We start from the raw sequence: 20,105 nt of genomic DNA on the forward strand, positions 1-20,105 counted from the left end.
TCCAGAATATCGCGCGGCAGACAGACAGAGCAGCAACACAGGCAACTCGCCCCAACAAATGTGTTTTTTTTGTCCAATTCGTTTTTTTTTAACTGAAACGTAAACATCTGGACATTAGTGTGGGCTCATGGCGCTGAAGGAGGACCAGCGCTATGGACTATCCAGTCGTAGTTTGGGCCATGGCGGTAATAACATCTCTGTTTTTTATGTCAAACTCACTGACAGCGCGGCAAGAGCCATTGACACCTTTCAAAACTGCAAGGTAGGCTAGCGTTTGTCTAGAAATGTCCTCTTAATAATGCACACCCATAATGACTGTTGAAACAAACGATTGTCCATGTGTTTGTGAACTGAACTTATAGCAACAACAATGTCGATTGAAGGCAGATATGCCATTTCTGCTTTGTATTGATTGAGCCAAAGTTAACCCCACGGTAGCTTCCCTGATTGTTGTCTCTCACTAACGTTATCCAGTTTATGAAATTGACATACATGTTGCATAACAGAATGCGGAAATATGTGTAGCCTACTGTATGGTATGATGCCTGCCCTGAAGCAAGGCGTTTGGAAAGGAAAGTAATGCGAATAGATCTGCAATATAGCCATGAGTCGAGTAAAAGGCAACACTGACAAACCACAAAATACTGACTTAATAAGCATAAGCATATTGATATGGAACAGTTACTTGAGTCGTGTAGTATTTATTTTTGTAAAACATGTGTAACAGGTCAAGCTGTATGCAGAGCTGTGATGGTCGAAGCAGAAGCCAGCAGAACAGACTAAAAAAACCAGACAGATGGAGCAATCATAATGTATAGACTGTAGTCAGAGTGGTTGGCCTATTATAAAACCACAATTCAGATTTCACAGAAAGACGTCAGGAAGGGGGAACAGATTTCTACACTTCCCCTGTTCTGCAATTCCTAAAGAACACAAAAGTAATCAATGAAAAGTAATACACCATAGGCCTATACGTTTTTGCTGAAGGGTGAATCCTTATCCAACTATAGTTCCTGTACTCAGTCAATTACACAATACTGATGCTGGAAATGTGTATATTTCCAATTCTTAGTCTTACATTTATTCATAGCTCAGTCGACCTGGCCAGCTCAGAACTCATAATCAGGTGGTCTCATGAATCATGTCCATGGAAAGGTTTGGTTTTATGCGTTAACTTTTGTCATTGCCATTCTTCATGTCAGTGTAGAAGTGTGTGGAATTCTCCAGTATGACATGCTAAATGAAAGATCTTGGGAAAAACTTAGAATTTATCATTCTGTATTATTGAGAATCAGAAGTCTGATTTCAGGGAAACAAATGCATACATTATACAGCATGCAGCTGGTAGGCCTAGGCTATGCTGTTTATAAAACATGGCAGTATTGACAGAACGTGACACTGAATGTTTGGCCCACTATGACTAGTAGTATGTGATGCACATGTTAATATTGCTCTAGATGGGGGGGGGGGCATGGGGTGGTGATGTGTTTGCTATTCCCAGCCACAACAACCTGGCCTGATTGCGCTTATTACCCGCAGGCCATGTGAACACACAAATTCCTAATAAAAGCACGATTGGGAACTGAAAGCAGAACAAAATCGGAAACAACCAGACAAAACGTGTGTGTGTGTGTGTGTGTGTGTGTGTGTGTGTGTGTGTGTGTGTGTGTGTGTGTGTGTGTGTGTGTGTGTGTGTGTGTGTGTGTGTGTGTGTGTGTGTGTGTGTGTGTGTGTGTGTGTGTGTGTGTGTGTGTGTGTGTGTGTGTGTGTGTGTGTGTGTGTGTGTGTGTGTGTGTGTGTGTGTGTGTGTGTGTGTGTGTGTGTGTGTGTGTGTGTGTGTGTGTGTGTGTGTGTGTGTGTGTGTGTGTGTGTGTGGTTGTCAACCTGTGATGCCAGCTTCTCTGATTCTCTATTTGTATTACAGGGACTATTTTCTTATCCCACTATCTGTTTCAGTGGAAAGCAAGGGGTAAGTACAAATAATGGCCTTTCTATTGGTATGGTTGGTTTCACTCACCTCCATAAAGATGCTAATTAAATCTCTCTCTCTCTCTCTCTCTCTCTCTCTCTCTCTCTCTCTCTCTCGCCATAGAGAATCACCATCCCTTGTGCTGAGAATAGAGGTGAACTGAGGACATTCACCTTCGGACTGACCAATGTCGCCCGTGACAATCCACATGGGAGCTTTAACTGTGTTCAACAGCCCAGCAAAGGGTAACACACACACACACACACACACACACACACACACACACACACACACACACACACACACACACACACACACACACACACACACACACACACACACACACACACACACACACACACACACACACACACACAGTAGAAACAGTGCATCCCAAACACAAAACTTGTCAACACAATATGTTTTCCATGACTTACACATGTGCTAAATTAACGCCTAGAAATAACTTCAAATTCCCGGATTCCTTGTTTTGTCTGACTACAATGTAAAGTTTTAAATACTATATGCTGTATCTTCTTCAATAACCTAGTTAGTAGTTTCACATGAAGCCTTGCTACTTGCATTTGTACCACCTAAGTCTGTCTAAAATCTGGGAAAAACCCATGGAAACCCCCCACTAAAGGCTTAGAAATCTGAAATGAATGGAAAGAGAATTAGATAATTGTCACATTTTTAACATACTTTTGTACAATACTTTCAGTGCAGATATACAAACATTATTTTTGTAATAATTATAGCTGTAAATCCATTGTCATTTCATGTATTTCCTGTTGGAAAATAAACCTAAGCAGTGATATGACATGCTGAATATACGTACGTACATAATATCCCTCTGCTAGTTTCATCATTTCATGATTTCTAAATGGAATATTTCATATTAACATGGAAGATTACTTACTTTCATCACCATCCTTCCCCTTCCCCTCCAGTGATGCAGAGGAGCCACTGTCATGTGTGGGGGTGATTCAGCAGAAGCTGACTGTCAATGCTACCGATGACTCCTACCATAAGGCTTGTCAGAGCATGGCCCTAGTTGAGGAAGAGACTCGCAGCCGAGGGGCCATTGTGATCAAGCACGAAGGACGTTTCAAGGGTAGGAAGCCAACACCATACTGCAAATGTTCTTCGTTGTGTCCCCCGAAACAGAGTCATAATATGCGTTGCACAGTTGGAGGACAGCGCCGGATGCAAAAAACTGCATATCCATGCAAATGCATATCCACAGTTATACTCATGCTCATGGATTAATTTTCTCAGTTTCCAATTGCCATGACTGATTTCAGCCATATGGATTCCGTCTTTCTCTTGGCTAGTAACTTTAACACTGCTGCTCTGCACTATGTGGCTGGTGAAGTCACTCCCTACACAACTGTATTTGCTTTCAATGATATGAGCTTTTGAATTGGTCAGACTAGCAATAATCAGAAGCTTCTTCGATAAAACCATAATGGTTTTTCATAAAAGCAGAGATCAAACTCTCAATCAGTGATTTCAGTGTTCATATAACAGCAGGATTTAGTACAGTTTAGAAGCTCCTTTCACACTATTCCACAAATCGCTGGTTGGGACATGGTCTAACAAATGTTTCAGTCGTGAGATTTTTTTGTTATAATCTCTGCATGCTGCGCACAGTCATACACAGTCATAGGAAAACCTGTTTTAGCGTACACCCACATTGCATACTAAACTGGAAATGCTTCAATTGAATTGATAGTGATGTCATCAGTAGCTCATGTCAGCATTGCACAGACCAAATACACACACGTTGGCAAAGGTAGTGATTCAGCATTCTTCTGTCGCCACTGTCTTTCTGTTCTTGACCACAAAACCACTTCCTTCTAAACACGTACAGTACACACACTAGTCTCTCAGACGCAATAGTTTTTAGATGACGTCTGCAAAGAAAAACTCCCCTACCTACTACAAACCTTTTCTAGTAAAATCTGATCAGTGATGGTTATGTGCATTTATGCAGCCCAGATGTGGTTGAGGATGATGGAGAGGAGGAGAAATGATGCGTCTTTACCCACCGGTTTTAGGGAGAAATATATGACTAGTTCTCTTCCTTTTCCTGTGCTGTCTCATTTTAGCATGCTGTACATGCCATGAATTTTCAAGAAGCAACATGATAACGGTCAGCTGTTGTAAGATCACATGCTATCTTGAAATCATAATATAACATTATATATTTTTTTACATTTCCAACAATTAACTTAACCGTAAAATACAGTGATATTCAATCAATCAATCAATCTTTATTGAGAATATCTTCAGAATATCTTTTACAAGGGTGTCCTGGCCAAGAAGCAGATAAGAGTTTCACACAAAATAAACAATATGAAACCATGACATGAAAATGTATATAAAATAAACTAAAACAACTTAAAACAAGATTAAAATTACAGTATGAATGATTTAGCAGCATTCAGTAACGTGACATGTGCAAGATAGTCTAATTTAAGATGACTATAACTCAACACCAAGATGAGGATGCAAAAAAATTAACAGCACTTTTCACCAAGACTGTACGCCGTGTACGGGTTTGAATAATATATATAAATTGTCCATCATGCAATCGAAGTTTGAATACAGTAATAGTCAGTAGTGAACATATCGTCTGTCAAGTGGAAACCTCATACATCCAAAACTGTTACTTTTCAGGATTCAAATAAAAAAATAGTAGCAGATCCACAAGCTGTCAGCTGTGATCAAGTAGGGCGTTTATTTATGAAAGAATATGGAGATACAGGAGGTTTCTTTCCGACAGCAGTGGTATATAAGAAGGCAGTTCATGCAAAGAAATAACAATTGTATGGCCTCCACGTTGTCTTGCAAATTGCAATATTGGCTTCATTGGTGAAAGAGACGGATCAAATTGAGCCTTTTCTGTATTTTGCCCTTTTAGATTTGTTGCATTTTCTTCTCTCTCACAGGCAAAAAAGTAACGGTTCGAGCGCCTTCCCCTGCACTCGCCAAACTCGCTAAGCCCCGTCACTCGTCTCGATCCGTCCTCGGCAAACTTGGCAAGAGTCCGTGTGTGTCCACGCTGACAAAGAGCACCAGTGCCTCTGAGAGCAAAATTGCCTGTGTCATCGAGAATAGGCCGCTAAGGGAGAGACTTATCCACCTGCTGGCTCTCAGGCCGTACAAAAGACCTGAACTGGTCCTGAGGCTGCAGAGGGATGGACTGACACCTGGAGACAAAGACATGGTGGACACACTGCTGCCTGAGGTAATGGCATTTCTCTCTTCACCTTCAACTATACCCCATTAAAAACTACTGAAGTGGCAATGCTTTGATAAACGAAGTAAGGTTGAAGAAAAGTCATGGAAATAATTGCCAGAGGATCATAGATTGTGGTTCCTTAATGTCAATAGGAACTCTAAGGAGACATTTTCCCTTGCATGTCAGATTTAATTGTGAACTGTTTCATTTAATTGAGTGTGTTCGTGCATGTGTGCAGGTGGCACAGCACAGTAGAAGAGACAGTGCATATGTTCTAAAGGAGAGTCTGTACAAGGAGCTGCATAAGACCTGGCCAGGCTACACTACCGGAGACCAGCAACTCCTCAAGAGGATCCTTGTCAGGCAAGACATGCATATTACACTTAGTGTATTCCTGTCACAGGTAGCATCACTAATCTGTAATAGTAGTCTGTATAAATGCGTAATAATTGCCCCTATATAATAATTTGGCTAAATTGCAATGTTTTGGGTAACATTAGATCTTCTCAGCAGAACTGATGGTTTTCCCCACTGTGTTATCCAGTAACTGCTGAATTAATCTAGAGGAAATGCTTAAGATTTAAAGATTTGTTTTGTTCACGTGGAGCCAGCTGCTTCATTTCCAGCAACTACCTTCGGATGATCAAAGCAGAGTAAAATGTTAGCATGAGGTAGTATTTATCTCCATGTCTGTGTGTCTGTCTGTCTGTCTGTCTGTGCAGGAGACTGTTTAAGCCTCCCAGCAACCTCCTATCTGTCCCAGAGACCCAGGTCTCTCCTCTGCGAGACACACCCAACTCCTCTCCGGCGCACTCTCTGAAGCATTCCCTCGCAGAAGACTACACTGACCCTCTGGCTATTAAGAAGCCCCGGATATCTCACCTGACAAGCAAGGCACGCAATGACCGGTCAGAACCACGGTCCATCAAACAGCGCAAGTCTACCATGGTAGGGATGAATGCCACTGAAGTGGACAACAATCGAAGGAACTCACTGGATCCTCAGAAGCTGCTGGACTCCTTGACAGCGGTTTGCGGGCAGGAAGTAGATGTGGTTGAGAGGCTGGAACCGGCACCCTCTTACATAAAAGACCCCAATAACTCTGAAGCCTTCTCTCAGCCGAACTCTGACCTTACTGCTACTCCTCTAAATGTCCCCCATCTGGAGAGGCGCACGAGAAGAAAGTCTAAGAACAAACACAGGGACCAGGTAAGAAGAGAAGACCTATTATATATTTCCTGCTCCCTTGTTTTTGGCTGCATAACGTGGCCAAGGTGGTAGGTACTGAGAGAATGTGCTGGTGGTAATGAGAATTTATTTTTGTTTTAAGGTGAAGGATAGAGACCGGAAAGAAAAGCGGAAAGGAGAGCGAAATTCAGAAGAATTGGAAAGTCAAGTTTCTGTGGACTGCAAAGGTGAGTTGCTCTTGCTGTGCTGCTGCTCACTCAACGGCAGCTGCAATTCAGACCTTATTTTAATCAATACATTTTTATTCTAACCAATATAGATATTTGATATTCATTTTATCGGACATGCGTCCTTCCTATATAACCCCATTGTAACTTCAAATGCCATTTTAACCATCGATTCATCAAAAACACCCGTCCTTGGTTCTGGTGACTCATACTGCCCTCCTAATACGTGTTTCTATTACTTTTTTTTAATTTAAATGAAAAAAAAACACGGCCCCTCACGCATTAGAAGGACAATATCAGTCACCAGAACCAAGGCCGGGTCATGGTTAAAATAGGAGATCCTTATGTTGCGTAGGACACCTACCGGTTGACACAACAGGTCAGCGCCCCTGACCATGCAGGCATGTCTTAGTATTAATTATCCACCATCTTTTAAGGTGAAGCAAACACCATTAAACAAACAAAATGGGCTGTCAAATGTTTTGATGAGTGTCAGGAAACTCATCAAAGATGAGACTTCACAGTCTTCGCAGTCAGGGTCTACTTTCTTGTAGAAGACATTTATTTAAATTATTTTAATTGTCTATAATTTACATATTGCCAATTGTTTTTATAAAGCTATAACTCACACCATGCAATGGTGTATATTGTGATTATATCACATCTAAGGGGGGAACAACGCCACTTAGCTGTCTGTGATATAATCACACTATAGTATACCATGGCTTGTAGTGAGTTATTGCTTAATCAACATTTCCTTGTCTTGTCAGAGCCCAGTGGAATGTTCTATGACTCCAGTGTTCTAAAAGCATCCGATGACATGACAGACTACTTACTGTAAGTCCGTCTCCAATTATCTTCTAAATTAGTTTGATGTACATCAATGCCAGGCCAAAGTGTGTGTCATAGAAAGCCATAATAATATCAGTAGTACCTGCACATAGCTTTTTGGTGATATTGAATGTATGGTCGTCAGATTTATATTACATTATATTGTATGAACTATTATTTGTAAATGGGGGAGAATTTGGGGAACCTTTCCCCAAACAATTGGGGCCAGGTTGTTCTTTTGGACCACAAACTCATCTAATTTGTCGAGAACACAGTTGGCCCTTTTTTGATGCTTTTGATGTTTGTAATGACCGACTTCTTCACCTCAAGAATATCTGTTCTTAGCACAAAATCTCTTTTGTCTTTTAGGAAGTACACCGTGATCTGTAGTCACGACCAGAGACAGAGCTACAAACAGGACTTTATTGAGGAATACAACGAGTACAGAGGTTTACATGCGTGCATCGACAGTGTGACACGCCAGTTCATGGCTCTGGACATGCAACTCAAAAGGCTTCGTCACGGTTCACATAAATACAAGGTAGACTCTCTTCTTTTAGAATAGACTCTATTCTTGACACCCAAAAGATAAATTGTATGTCTCCCCGGCCTCAAAATAGTGATGCGCCGTGGAATGTGCTGTATATAACAGCAGTGTTTAAAATGGTGACATGATGGCTTGTATTAACTTTCATGTTTGATTTATTCACAGACAGTTCATAATCAGATTCTTCAAGAATATCGCAAAATTAAAAAGGTAATACTGAAATGTTCATGACAACGTTGTCGTTGATTGAATTATTTTTTGACAAATCACATGACAAAAGCACACAATAGTCAAAAGGATTGTGTGCGGCACCATATTTCCGCTGTGGTCCAGTGATGAGAAAGACGGGTGGAAAACTGGGGGGAACTACAATGAATGAAAATGATGTACTGTTGCATATGTGATAAAAAACAACTTCCTTATCGTCTAGTTGCCTATACAATGTTTCATTTTTATTTTTTTTTACTTTCCTTTTTTCCTTTTTACCCTTACAGTCGAACCCAAACTACAACGAGGACAAGGTCCGCTGTGAATATCTGCACAACAAACTGGCTCACATCAAAAAGCTCATATCAGAATATGACAAAAGCAGCTCTGAAAAGACGGCTCATGAAGGGTCTGCCTCGCAGAGTGTTTCACCAACTCATTCTGGCACATCACAATGAAACGCTGCTGCTTACGGCTTCCAAATTCAGATGGAATTGCTGTTGGCACACATGGTCACACACGGATGCTAATGGTCTAAAGGAGGTTATGAGTGATATCTGTCAAGCACATAAAGTGGTATTGTACATACCGGTACTGTAATGCAGAGAGACCTTCTCTCATGGACAAGCCTGGGCCAACGATTGAGATCAACATACGTAGACATGCTGCGGTCACTGCCAAGGATATTAAAAGTGATTTTATATAGTTGCACATGAGGTGTCAGGGAGCAGAATAGAAACACAAGCAGGGAACCGTCTCGTTTCCCAGCTCATAGGCTCACATCTAAAATGTTATTTTTTAGATGTGAACATAATCAAAACCTCTGCCTGCCACAATGTTATTATCCAAATCAACTTTTACATGATTTGGCGCTTTCTACTGTCTGTAGGTTGTGGTAGGAATTTTTTTTATTTTTTATTTTATTTGTATTTATTTATTTCGTTTTTTAATTGATGTTTTTATTTTCAATTGGAATTTACAAAAAACATGCTATGCATACAGCTTCCTAGTCCTGTCTCAACTAAGGACCAGGTGGGTGAACCAGTCTACCAGGTATTGCCACAGATGGTGTTTTAAAATAAATGGCCATTCATTTTGAACAAGTTTTAGCATTGTTCTGCTTAGTCATAAATGTGTTGTTATTGTAATAACAAAAGACTGTTATATTGAAGCATATCTGAACTCAAAGATGCCATCAGGGAATTTTCAGTATTATAAGCTGCACACAGGCACAGCTGATCTGTTTTTGTTTTAAGTTTTCTGCAAAGAATTTATTTGGCTCCAGAACTTGCTGTCTGTTAAGTGAAAAAAGTGAGGGAAAATATTTTGCAAATTCATTTGAAAAGTATTGCATGCTGTCTACTCTGCTGAATTATGATCAGTTCATCAGACATTTTGTCTGTTTATCGTATTAAAATAATTTATAATACTATGTTTGTTTTAATTAATATATACACAAATTTATGGTTTGTTCTTTTCCCCCTCAGTTAACTTAATTATCTGGCTGTGTCATGGCTGCCTAGTATGGTAATGACATAACAAGCCAGAAAGCAAGTCCTTTTCCTCCAGCTGTCTACCCACCATGCAAGAGTGCAGCTCCTCTGCGCTTCTGAGGGTGGTGTCACTCTTGAGCTAGTCCACAAAGGTCAAGCCTTCTTCTTCCTCTTAAGGCACTGCTCTGCTTTGGTCCCCCACAGTGCAGTCGAGTAGGCGTCAAGCTGAGTGTCGGACACAGTGGCCAACAAGACGCTTCTTGACCTTGTCCATCGCTCTGCATGCTGTTGTAGAGGTACATGTTCTGCATACCACACACTGTCTTGCCACACGTAGATCAAGGTTCCTTCAGTATGCGAACTAACAAAGGTAATAGAGAATGCACCTCCACTCTAGCCCAGGTGCTGGACAAATGGCAGTACAAGAGGAAGAAATCTTCAGGAATGATTCCTGAAAAAGATCCCAGTGATCGAAACGTTGAATCAATAAACCAGTGGAGCTGAGTTTTTCATACCAGTGTTGCGGACTCTATTTCTTCCTTCAGTATGCGGGCATATCAGCCTTTTAATACTTCTTGGCCTTCGTGTGAGTGTCAATGTCTCTGAGCCATAGTTAGAGTGCAACTGAATCTATTGCGGAGAGAAACATTGACCTTTTGACTCTTGTACTGAGGGCCGATGGTGGTCACACTTTCTTCATGCTGTGGCCCCACCAGTCTCCGTCTGGTCCAGGTCCTTCTCACTGGAGTTGACAGAGGCTGGGAGAGTGGCAGTGTGCCGTCTCTGGTGTGTGCAAGCAACAGAGTGGCAGTGTGCCGTCTCTGGTGTGTGCAAGCAACAGAGTAGCAGTGTGCCGTCTCTGGTGTGTGCAAGCAACAGCACCTTGGTTTTCCTCACACTGAGATGCAGTCCGACTCCCATCTGCAGACACTCCACTGACCATAGAAAGGGTGCAGGGCAGGCCTAGTTCTCCATCTCCACCATACAGTATCTGAGACTAGTGCCATGATACCGCTGGCAAAGTCATCTGGCAGTGGGTTTATTTAAATACTGTTGTTGGTGGGGAACATCAATACACATATAGTTACTATAAGTACTAACTGAATTGTAGGGTTGGCCCAATAAGCGGCTGGAAATGAGCACAGAGTCAGGAGGTAAAATGCAGCCACAACGTGATTTATTCCCAAAAGAAGGTTACGGTTACAGCATGGAAAGTTGCATGGCACAAGCAGCAAACAAATAGGACATGTTGCTAACTTCTTAGTAGGCCTAGGCCTACTTAGCTAAGTAGTGTTAATGTAGTGTGTTGAAGCTGCATTCGTATTTGAACATAATTATTTTAATGAATAAAAACCGTTATCAACCAATCTGTATGGTAAGAGAATGCAAATACAATATCTACACTACACTGTGGTTGGAATTGGTCTCCCATGGCCCCACGGTTTCTTGTGAAACTAGACTGTGGTCTCGAGTAGGACACCTACTGGTTGACAAGTAGTAGTGCTTGAAGCTCGTAAAGTGACATTATTGTGGGGATTCCTTGTGGGGATTCCTTCTTGGCAGACTTTATTGTTTTTTGTATTGAATTTTAGACTGGATTTGGATTCAAATTGAAATGAAAATATTCTCAGAGCTTTGCGATTCTCGTGAGTTTAGCTTTTTTTTTTAAATCTCAACATTAAAGCTTTTTATTCTTCTTTCAACCATACAATCTATATTTATTTCATAAAGACAGAGATTTCAAGATTAACCATCTCCAGGCAGTATACATGGAAAAATAGAGCAGTCATAGATGGTACAGAAAACATTGTGGATACGATACTATTGTATTAATAACAATAATAACTATCATGTAGTATTATATTATTATAGTATTATGTAGTATTATAATGATTCATTATAATACTACATAATCATCATCCATTCATAGTAGTAGGTTGTGGTAACACAGGATCCGATCTAGACAGGCATGGATATCCATATATGGACATGGTCATTTCTTTCTGTTATTTATGATTGTGCGGTGCGACAATCTCAATGATTGGATGGTCTGGTTCAATTCTGACCCCCGTCGGCTTCTGTAACTGTTCGCTCTCGCTAAAGGTGCTAGATTGTAAACATTGACAACTTCGCTGGGTGATTGTCCTTGAACTTTGTGAGTTGTGACACTTGCAGTTGCGACATTATATCATGAATGACAGTCGGACTGAATCATGTGGCTAATTTGGTAACGTGCCAATGAACGTGGTTTCTGGAAACAGCTGAGGTATGGTAACTCACTTTATGCTAAAAATTAGGCTAACCTAGCTAACCAAAATGACAGATCAGATGCACTGAATGGCAGTTAAATTCTATGATGTAATATGTAATATTGATGACTTGGTGTTAAACGTACATGGCTTTTGTTACCATACTGATAGTATACAAGAGTTGTTGTGCTTATAACCTTGAAATGTACTGTAATTCTGCAATCAATCATAACGCATTGAAAGATGTTCAGAATGTAAATGTATCTTCACCAGGAAAATAAGGACATGGATGGACTGTAACTTGCATTTGAGGAATTAAAGGAGTGTTTTTGTGTGAAGAGAGAGGGCAACCACATTCCATTACCAGACGTCTCTACTCTATGCATGGCTGGGAATTTCCACAGAAGGCTGGGTCTGAGGACTGCTCTAAGATTCCTGAGTTGTCACCACAGCCTCTCAGTTCCGGCCACTGTTAGACCTCTAGTCCTCCACACACTGCCTCTTGCACCCGCCTTAGGGCAGTATGGAGTTGAGTATCGGATGTTCCATGCTGGGACAGACAAGCCTTCGCCGTCCCCAGCTGCAGCCCCCGAAAGGCTACCTTTCTCCAGAGTAACTGAAGAGGATTTGACCTTCTTTGGGAAACTACTACCAGGCAGAGCTATTACTGACCCAGATCTGCTTGAGACTAATAATGTGGACTGGCTAAAGTCAGTGAGAGGTGAGGTATTAAGAGCTTCATTCAGCTCACTCACTGCCACCACAGCTGAAGCTTCATTCTGTAGCTTTGACTGATAATTATGCTGACGCTCACAGTTGTGTCAATGTGTCACCTGCAGGTTTCAGTGAGGTTCTGTTGAGACCTCAGACTACAGAGGAAGTGTCTCAAATTCTCAGGTAAAGGTAAACCAATGGCTAGATAAATAGATTAGGCCATTAATGAACCAATTAAAACCGAGAAAGCATCTGTCATTTTAGTTTTTAACGTTGGATATTCAATAATAGTAGATGTACAAGCTTGCAGTGTGGCACAAAGTGACACGCTGTGAGCTTGTACATCTACTATGTTTGAATTAACCTGACTCCGCCAGATTGCGGAAACTGGTGAACTCAATAGTTCACCAGTTCCCTCTGTGCCTCCAGCCAGTTCATCTCTGCCTGAGAGTTCCCAGACTCTCCCTGCTGGCAGAATGCAAATGTTGTCCAGCAGGGGGAGTGGTTTCACCAGGCTATGTTTGAATAGCCAACGCAACAGAACCAGGAGTTCTTGAAAGAACTACTTTGAATGTTTAGAAGGCATTTGTAGAATCGGCCCAAAGTGTTATTGGGTTAACTTGGTATGGTTATAATACTTTGTATGTGTTTTCTTCCTCTAATCCAGGTACTGTAACAGTCGTAACCTGGCGGTAACCCCCCAGGGGGGGAACACAGGGCTGGTGGGAGGCAGTGTACCAGTCTATGATGAGATTATTGTCTCCACCGCTCTCATGAACAATGTCCTTTCCTTTGATAGTGTTTCTGGTATGTCACTTTCTAGTCCTCAGATCTCCCATAACAACATTTCTTCTTCTTCTTGTCCTTCTCCTCCTTCTACTGTTGTTGTTGTTAGAACTTTAAAGGGAAACTCTTTAGCTTGATCACTGCAGATCTGTCAATGATGCAATTTATGTAGAAATGTGACTGCATTGTCGCACGCAGATAATTACCTGTTAAAAAAGAACATTTAACTGCAGAGGTGGTCGTGACTTTACAGTTGTTTTAGGTTTGTAGTTGTTTTGTTCAGGAAGGATAGCATTTATTGGCATAACTCAGTGTATTTCTCTGTGGTTGCCTGTCAGGTATTCTGACATGTCAGGCAGGTTGTGTCCTAGAGAACCTTTCTCTTTATCTGGAGGACAGAGACTACATCATGCCACTGGACCTAGGTGCTAAAGGTAGCTGCCAAATCGGGGGCAACGTGTCCACTAACGCAGGAGGCCTCCGCCTGCTCCGGTACGGCTCTTTAAGAGGAACTGTGCTGGGTCTGGAAGTGGTGAGTGAACCAAATAAAATATGGACAGAGAGAGACGGAGGATGAGAGATTATGCCATTCAAGGTTTAGACTTTAGAATATTTAAGTACTATATACAGTATATTGATAAATAGAAAATAAATGGCTGATCTACATACGCACAAATCACAATGAGAGTGTTGTGAGGTTGTAGATCTTCTATTTTGGCTAGTTTTGAACAGTTATAAATGTTTTAAAAGGCACACGAGTTATATGTGGTGTATGTACTTGACTTGATTGTCTACATGTGCCTTTGTCCAGGTTTTGGCAGATGGGCAGGTGCTGGACTGTTTGTCCACTCTGAGGAAAGATAATACAGGATATGACCTCAAACAGCTCTTCATAGGGTCAGAGGGCACATTGGGGCTCATTGCGGCCGTGTCCATTCTGTGTCCACGGAAACCCAAATCTGTGAACGTGGCCTTTCTGGGTGGGTTTTCGTCACTGTGTCTCTAAGATCTGTCTGCAAAATGTGAAACAGTTATTGTCTGGTCTTGAAAATCGAGACAAACTAAATTAGTCTACAAGTCACTCCCGAAATGGACACCTCACATAACGGTACTACAAAATATATTCAATATATTGGGTCCTAGCAACTAGCAAGTGATTCCAAACAGAAACAAATTGATACTGCTAAGGTAGCATTTGAAGTCAGAAAGGAATTAAAACAATCCTTGTAATGACAAGTTAGCATAATATTTATGATCAATTAAATTGATTAGTTTGATTAACTTAAATTGGAATTCACAGTCCATTTATGCTGTTCAAACAACATAGCATGTCTGTAATGTGTACATATCACAAGTACTCAAGTCCATAAATAATAATCAGACACACAAAAAAGTCCAGGGTTTCTCCAGAAGCCCTTGAACATAGGATGGAAGACAGTTGATTATATTAGCTAAACAATGATTATTGTGTAATTTGATAGGTTACTTTCATATCACACCATATGCACTCCTTTTTTTTTGTTAAAACGTGCAGATCTCAACTGCACGTAAGATGTCCAAGGTAATTACTTTTTATAATGCATAGAGAGAGAGAATCCATCAAGTGTTCATTCATCTCTATTTTGTTATCAGGCTGTGAGACCTTTGAGCAACTGCTACAGACGTTCCAGCTGTGCAAAGGCATGCTGGGAGAAATCCTCTCAGCCTTCGAATTCCTAGACAGTGAATGTATGAGACTGCTGAATACACACTTGAAACTACCCAATCCCATTTCAGGTAATACATGAAATACACAATGTATTATTCATGCTTTTATCTCATCATATTTAGACTGCTGTAATTCCCTATACTCACTGAGTGCTAACTTATTCGAAGAATAGTGATCATATCACGCCCATCTTAGCTGCTGTCCACTGGCAAGATTATCTCTTGTTATCAAGTTCAAAGTGCAGTCAGGGAAAACGCATACGAACAGGCAAAAGAATAGTAATTACTCTATTTAATAAACTAGAGGTTCGGGCCCATATATGGAGATTTCTGTAGCTGGTTGGTCTCCCCATTAGCCAACTTTAATATAGATACTAAAGTGTAGTCGGCAAATAAATGTAAAAGATTGGCTTGAAGTTGAATTCTTGCCAACTAAAGAAATATAGCAGCCTAACAAAAGTTAATCTAATGCCTCTGAGCATTGGCTTGCAGCTTCATTGTTGCACAGCGTAAATCCTTTGGCTTTTTCTGTTCTTCTTTTTACCCTTCATTTATTTGTCCAGGGGAGGTTTGCTCAGCACAAATTACTGGGTTTTTTTGAGCAACGCCCTGCTTCGCAATCACACAGACACACACTTTCAAACCTGAGAACTGCAGAGTAGAGAGTACAACCACAGTTTTATACTGTACTATTTGCCACTGAGCATCTCCACTGGAGCATTGCTGAAGAGCGCTGAACAAGGACTCACTCTAAACACTTATGTAGGCTGTAGCCTATAGAGAGGTAAGCTCTTGGTATAGTGGAAAGGGCATGAAAGTGATCCTTCCTGGTTGCTTTTCCAATGGTTTTCAAAATGACAGAGTCATCGTAATCTGAGGACTTTTGAAGCCTGATTTGCATAGGTGTACGGTGTATATATTTTTCTTCACAGTTTAAGGAATTTGCCATGCTCTGCTGTGATAAATGCATCATTGCGTCAATCCAATGATTGTGCATTTAGTGACTAGAAAGTATTATTGATTTCATATTTACATTTAATATTAGCTGATCACAAATCACGATCACTGGTGATCAATTTGGAACGTGCCTATATCTCAGTCTAAAACATGCTTTAGTAGCCTACTCACATGCCACCCTCTTATGTCCGGTCCATCTTGCAGATTGTCCATTCTATATTGTAATAGAAACGGCTGGATCCAACGCCTCGCACGATGAGGAAAAGCTCCACAGTTTCCTGGAGGAGGCGATGACATCATCACTAGTTACCGATGGTACTGTGGCAACAGAAGACACTAAAATCAAGGTAACGTGTGTACTTTTATGTGCTGTCTTCCTGTTTGCAATGTCTTTCTTGCATAGTCCATTTTCATAGTGAAATGGACTGCTACACGAGACTGTTTGTTAATCAACAATGTCAATCTTCTTTTAAATGTTCATCTGAATACAGAGACTAAAGCTGGCTTTCCCCTTTTTATTCTCTGTATTTTATTCATTCTCCCTTTTTATTCAGTTGAACTCTTTCTTTATTTTGTTTCTTTGCTGACCTTTCATCTTTGCACGTTCACTTAACATACCGGTAAATCACATTTAATTTACAAGTGTATTCATGAATACATTTGATGGGTGGATGTTCTTGACTTGTTCATGTTCATGCAGGGTCTGTGGTCGATGAGAGAGCGGGTCACAGAGGCTCTGACTCACGATGGCTTCACCTACAAGTATGACATCTCCCTTCCCGTGGAGAGGATCTACCACCTGGTAACTGACATGAGGGCACACCTAGGGGGCCGTGCAAAGAGTGTGGTTGGATACGGTCATGTAGGTAAGACTGCAGTACAGGGAGGGGACCTCAAAGTGGATCTTTGAAAAAATACATTAAGCCTTCTAAATCAGTAATTCTCAAACTTTTTCGTGCCAAGGAGGATCCCTAAAATTGATATATATTTGCCGCAGACACCCATCTGAAAATGTTGTGTCAATCAGAAGAGATTTGTGTTAAAGAAAACTCTGAATTAATCATTCATTTTTCATGTTTTCAAAATATGTTTGAGAACCACTGTTTTAAATCCTAAGTAAGACTTAGAAAACAACTTGTGTTTTATAGCTGTGTATATAGCCAAAATCTAAAATGACACAGATGCTTTCCTGGTTTTAATGGGATAAATAGCATAGTGGACAGGAAAGTAGGTGCTAGGGATTGAGATGACATGAGTTGGATTCAAACCCATGATTTCCTGGTCTGTATGTGCAGTACAGTATACTTACCAGCTGGTGTAGCTACTATGACACCACAGTTTTTGTCATTCACTTATTTTTGTCATCTCTTTCTGTAGGCGATGGCAACCTCCACCTGAATATTACCTCCCCTGCCAAAGACCTTTCCCTCCTGGCGGCCATCGAGCCCTTTGTCTATGAGTGGACGGCGGGTTGCCAGGGCAGTATCAGCGCTGAGCATGGATTGGGTCTGAAGAAGAGGAACTATATCTACTACAGTAAACCCCGCCAGGCTGTGGCTGTGATGGGAAACATCAAGGCCATGTTGGACCCCAAGGGCATTCTCAACCCTTATAAGACCCTGCCAGACAACCTGAAATTACCCTGATATATTTTTGAGGGGCGCTAGCCCCTCCTATGCCTATGCCCTTTGTGTGTTTGTGTGAGTAATAGCGATGATTTGATTGGCTGATCACCCCATAGCGATGATTTGATTGGCTGAGCAAAGTACATATTGAGGATAAAAAGTGAAGACGGAAAAGTGAAGACGCAAATTGCGACTGGCTGGAATATGATGATGTATGATGACAAGAGCACCCCTCACTTCACAAGGGTGTGAGTAAGGAAATCTGGAAAAATAATGGTATGACCCTTTGGCTAATTAATGTGATTAGAATCAGAAATTAGAGGGATAATGACAAACATATATTTTAGTTTCATAATTACTTAATCAGCGGCCATCTGCTAATCAGAAAGTCATCAAATCACCTCCCAGCCCGCTCATATCTGTGTGTCGAAGTGTCCCTGACTCCCTGATGAAGACATTTACGCACCCTGAGTTGCCCCCTGTGCACTCGTCATGACCATCTGAGCAGCCATCAGCTGGTGAAGCAGGAACTGAATTTCCCCGGCAGGATTAGCAAAAATCTCTGCTCCTAATCTCAACCCTTCCTATTGCAATTCAGCACAGCCTTGTGTAAAAAATAATTACATCAGGTTAGGTCAGGTTACAATCACAGTCTGTCTATGGTCTATTCTGTCCATCTTCATTTTCCAGTGTGAGGATGAGACCTCGGTACGACAGTGGTTTGAGAAACTAGAACTGCACTCTGTCGAGTGCCTACTTACTTGTTGCACTATGGCCTACTAGTGCGCAAGCAGAGCATGCAAGTACTGTAGACCGCTACAAACTTTAAAATCTCAGCCTCTCTGTGAAAGAACGTTTGCAATATTTAATTATTAGGTTTAGCTATTTGCTACGTACCTTGCTTTTGGAGGGAAAAAAGTAGTATTTTGTAGTATGGTAATGATTACTTATGCCTGTTATGGCAGTGAGGTTTTACTTATAAAGCACATGGTACAGGGAATGCAGAGTTGAATGTGTGTGTCAACAACATCAACCTTTACAGTAGATCCTTTATACAGTGCAACATGTTAGCATCAGAGGCTGACGTGTTGTGCAGCTGTTCTTCACACATTCCTTATGACACTCGCTGTCATGTATCTGTCGGTAAACAAGCGTTGTTTTTCATCCAGAAACAGAAAGGGGTTAATGGACGAGTGGGGAGCTACATAGCAAGAGAGACAGGCAGGGCAGACACGGGCAGGTTAAAGTGGGCTCCTCTGGATAAAAGTAAAAATCGTCCAAATCCGCAGAAAACCTGTATGGTTGTACCGTCATTCTGGCGTTTTGGGAAGCTTAGTCTTTCCTTTGGATGGGGCACCAGTCAGTTCAATCGGTTGGAACTTGGTCGGCACCTGTACGGGTGGGTCAGCGTGCGCCGTGCTGGATGTTGTCCTGCAGGTGGCTCATGTGCCACTCCGTGCGGTCCATGATCACACCGCTATCCTTGCCCTTTCTCTCCTCCTGGTCCTGCTCCGACTGTGTGATGCAGCGGTCTTTGGCATGAAGTTTTCTTTAAAGACCCTTTCAATCTTGTATCTGCTCTGGAATCCCAGCCACAGTATGTGCTGACAAAGTGGGTCACATCCGGATGCTTATTGATGAAGTCCACGTCGCTGGGAAACAGGAACTCCCGTTCCAAGTTGATACAAGGCACCGCCATCTGCTCCAGGAACTCCTTCACGTCCTTGGGAAAGTTGATGACAGCGTCAATCTCCTTCCTCATTACAAATCGTTTCAGAGTCAACCTCCACATCACAAAATCCCGGCCTCGATTCAGAACTTTGGCAGGCACCCCTATGTGTGGACTGTAGGTGTTTTCAGGATACAGCACATCACTCTTCACCACCCAGTTTCCCTGAACCAACCGTGCCACCTGCATGCTTGATGCAGCGGAGTACTGAGGTGGAGTCTGTGCCCTAGCCCAGAATTCTTCATGATACTCTTGACTTGGTCTGCCAGAGGTCGTGTTGGGAGCTGGTCTGCCAGGTGTAGTGTTGGACCAGCTGCCAGAGGTGGTGTTGGACCAGCTGCCACAGAGGGTCTGCCAAGAGCTTCTGCCCTGAATGTGCAAACCCACCTCACAAAACAATTAGTGAATCAGATTTACATCTACGTATGATACATTTTGAAATCTACTGATATATCTGTGTATAACACAAGATGTAATAGGCTAATCAGTGGTGCATCTGTATTTGTGTATTGATTAATGTAATATGTTATGTTTTGTAGTGTAATTATCTATTTGTGCAGTAATCATACAATTAAAATGTATATTACAAATGTATAAAGTTCAGACTAGAGTATACTTTTACAATAAAA

At 41.5% G+C, this 20,105-nt stretch overlaps 2 protein-coding genes across 4 annotated transcripts; both read left to right on the plus strand.

The window, feature by feature from the left end:
• Positions 1-9,645, plus strand: LOC306941951 (RNA polymerase II elongation factor ELL-like). Its single transcript, XM_079527591.1, has 12 exons — positions 1-262; positions 1,925-1,969; positions 2,093-2,214; positions 2,920-3,083; positions 4,924-5,222; positions 5,455-5,579; positions 5,939-6,425; positions 6,547-6,631; positions 7,402-7,468; positions 7,832-8,003; positions 8,175-8,219; positions 8,504-9,645. Exons 1-12 carry the CDS (start codon positions 128-130, stop codon positions 8,672-8,674), a joined length of 1,917 nt encoding a protein of 638 aa, XP_079383717.1. The 5' UTR covers positions 1-127; the 3' UTR covers positions 8,675-9,645.
• A 2,119-nt stretch (positions 9,646-11,764) lies between these two features.
• Positions 11,765-20,105, plus strand: d2hgdh (D-2-hydroxyglutarate dehydrogenase). 3 transcript variants are annotated; one of them, XR_013792211.1, is made up of 11 exons: positions 11,765-11,975; positions 12,232-12,679; positions 12,798-12,855; positions 13,340-13,479; positions 13,797-13,990; positions 14,270-14,438; positions 15,091-15,234; positions 16,327-16,469; positions 16,823-16,988; positions 17,500-19,774; positions 19,838-20,105. XR_013792211.1 is itself a non-coding variant. In XM_079527389.1 (10 exons), the coding sequence occupies exons 2-10, from the start codon at positions 12,343-12,345 to the stop codon at positions 17,766-17,768; spliced, it is 1,620 nt and encodes a 539-aa protein (XP_079383515.1). In that variant the 5' UTR covers positions 11,765-11,975; positions 12,232-12,342; the 3' UTR covers positions 17,769-20,105. The 3 variants fall into 3 exon arrangements, 2 of the variants coding, with proteins under 2 accessions (XP_079383515.1, XP_079383516.1); XM_079527389.1 differs by having other exon boundaries at positions 17,500-20,105; XM_079527390.1 differs by having other exon boundaries at positions 12,326-12,679; positions 17,500-20,105.

This window comes from Electrona antarctica (genome assembly GCF_951216825.1).
Source record: "Electrona antarctica genome assembly, chromosome: 18".
NCBI lineage: Eukaryota > Metazoa > Chordata > Actinopteri > Myctophiformes > Myctophidae > Electrona > Electrona antarctica.

Excerpts from the sequence above, each read along its gene's own strand:
- LOC306941951 (XM_079527591.1), top strand. The coding sequence starts at position 128 with ATGGCGCTGAAGGAGGACCAGCGCTATGGACTATCCAGTCGTAGTTTG. Across the intron at positions 8,004-8,174 it reads ACGGTTCACATAAATACAAG|ACAGTTCATAATCAGATTCT; the intron begins GTAGACTCTCTT and ends ATTTATTCACAG. Across the intron at positions 8,220-8,503 it reads AATATCGCAAAATTAAAAAG|TCGAACCCAAACTACAACGA; the intron begins GTAATACTGAAA and ends TTACCCTTACAG.
- d2hgdh (XM_079527389.1), top strand. The coding sequence starts at position 12,343 with ATGGCTGGGAATTTCCACAGAAGGCTGGGTCTGAGGACTGCTCTAAGA. Across the intron at positions 13,480-13,796 it reads TTCCTTTGATAGTGTTTCTG|GTATTCTGACATGTCAGGCA; the intron begins GTATGTCACTTT and ends GTTGCCTGTCAG. Across the intron at positions 14,439-15,090 it reads TGTGAACGTGGCCTTTCTGG|GCTGTGAGACCTTTGAGCAA; the intron begins GTGGGTTTTCGT and ends TTTTGTTATCAG.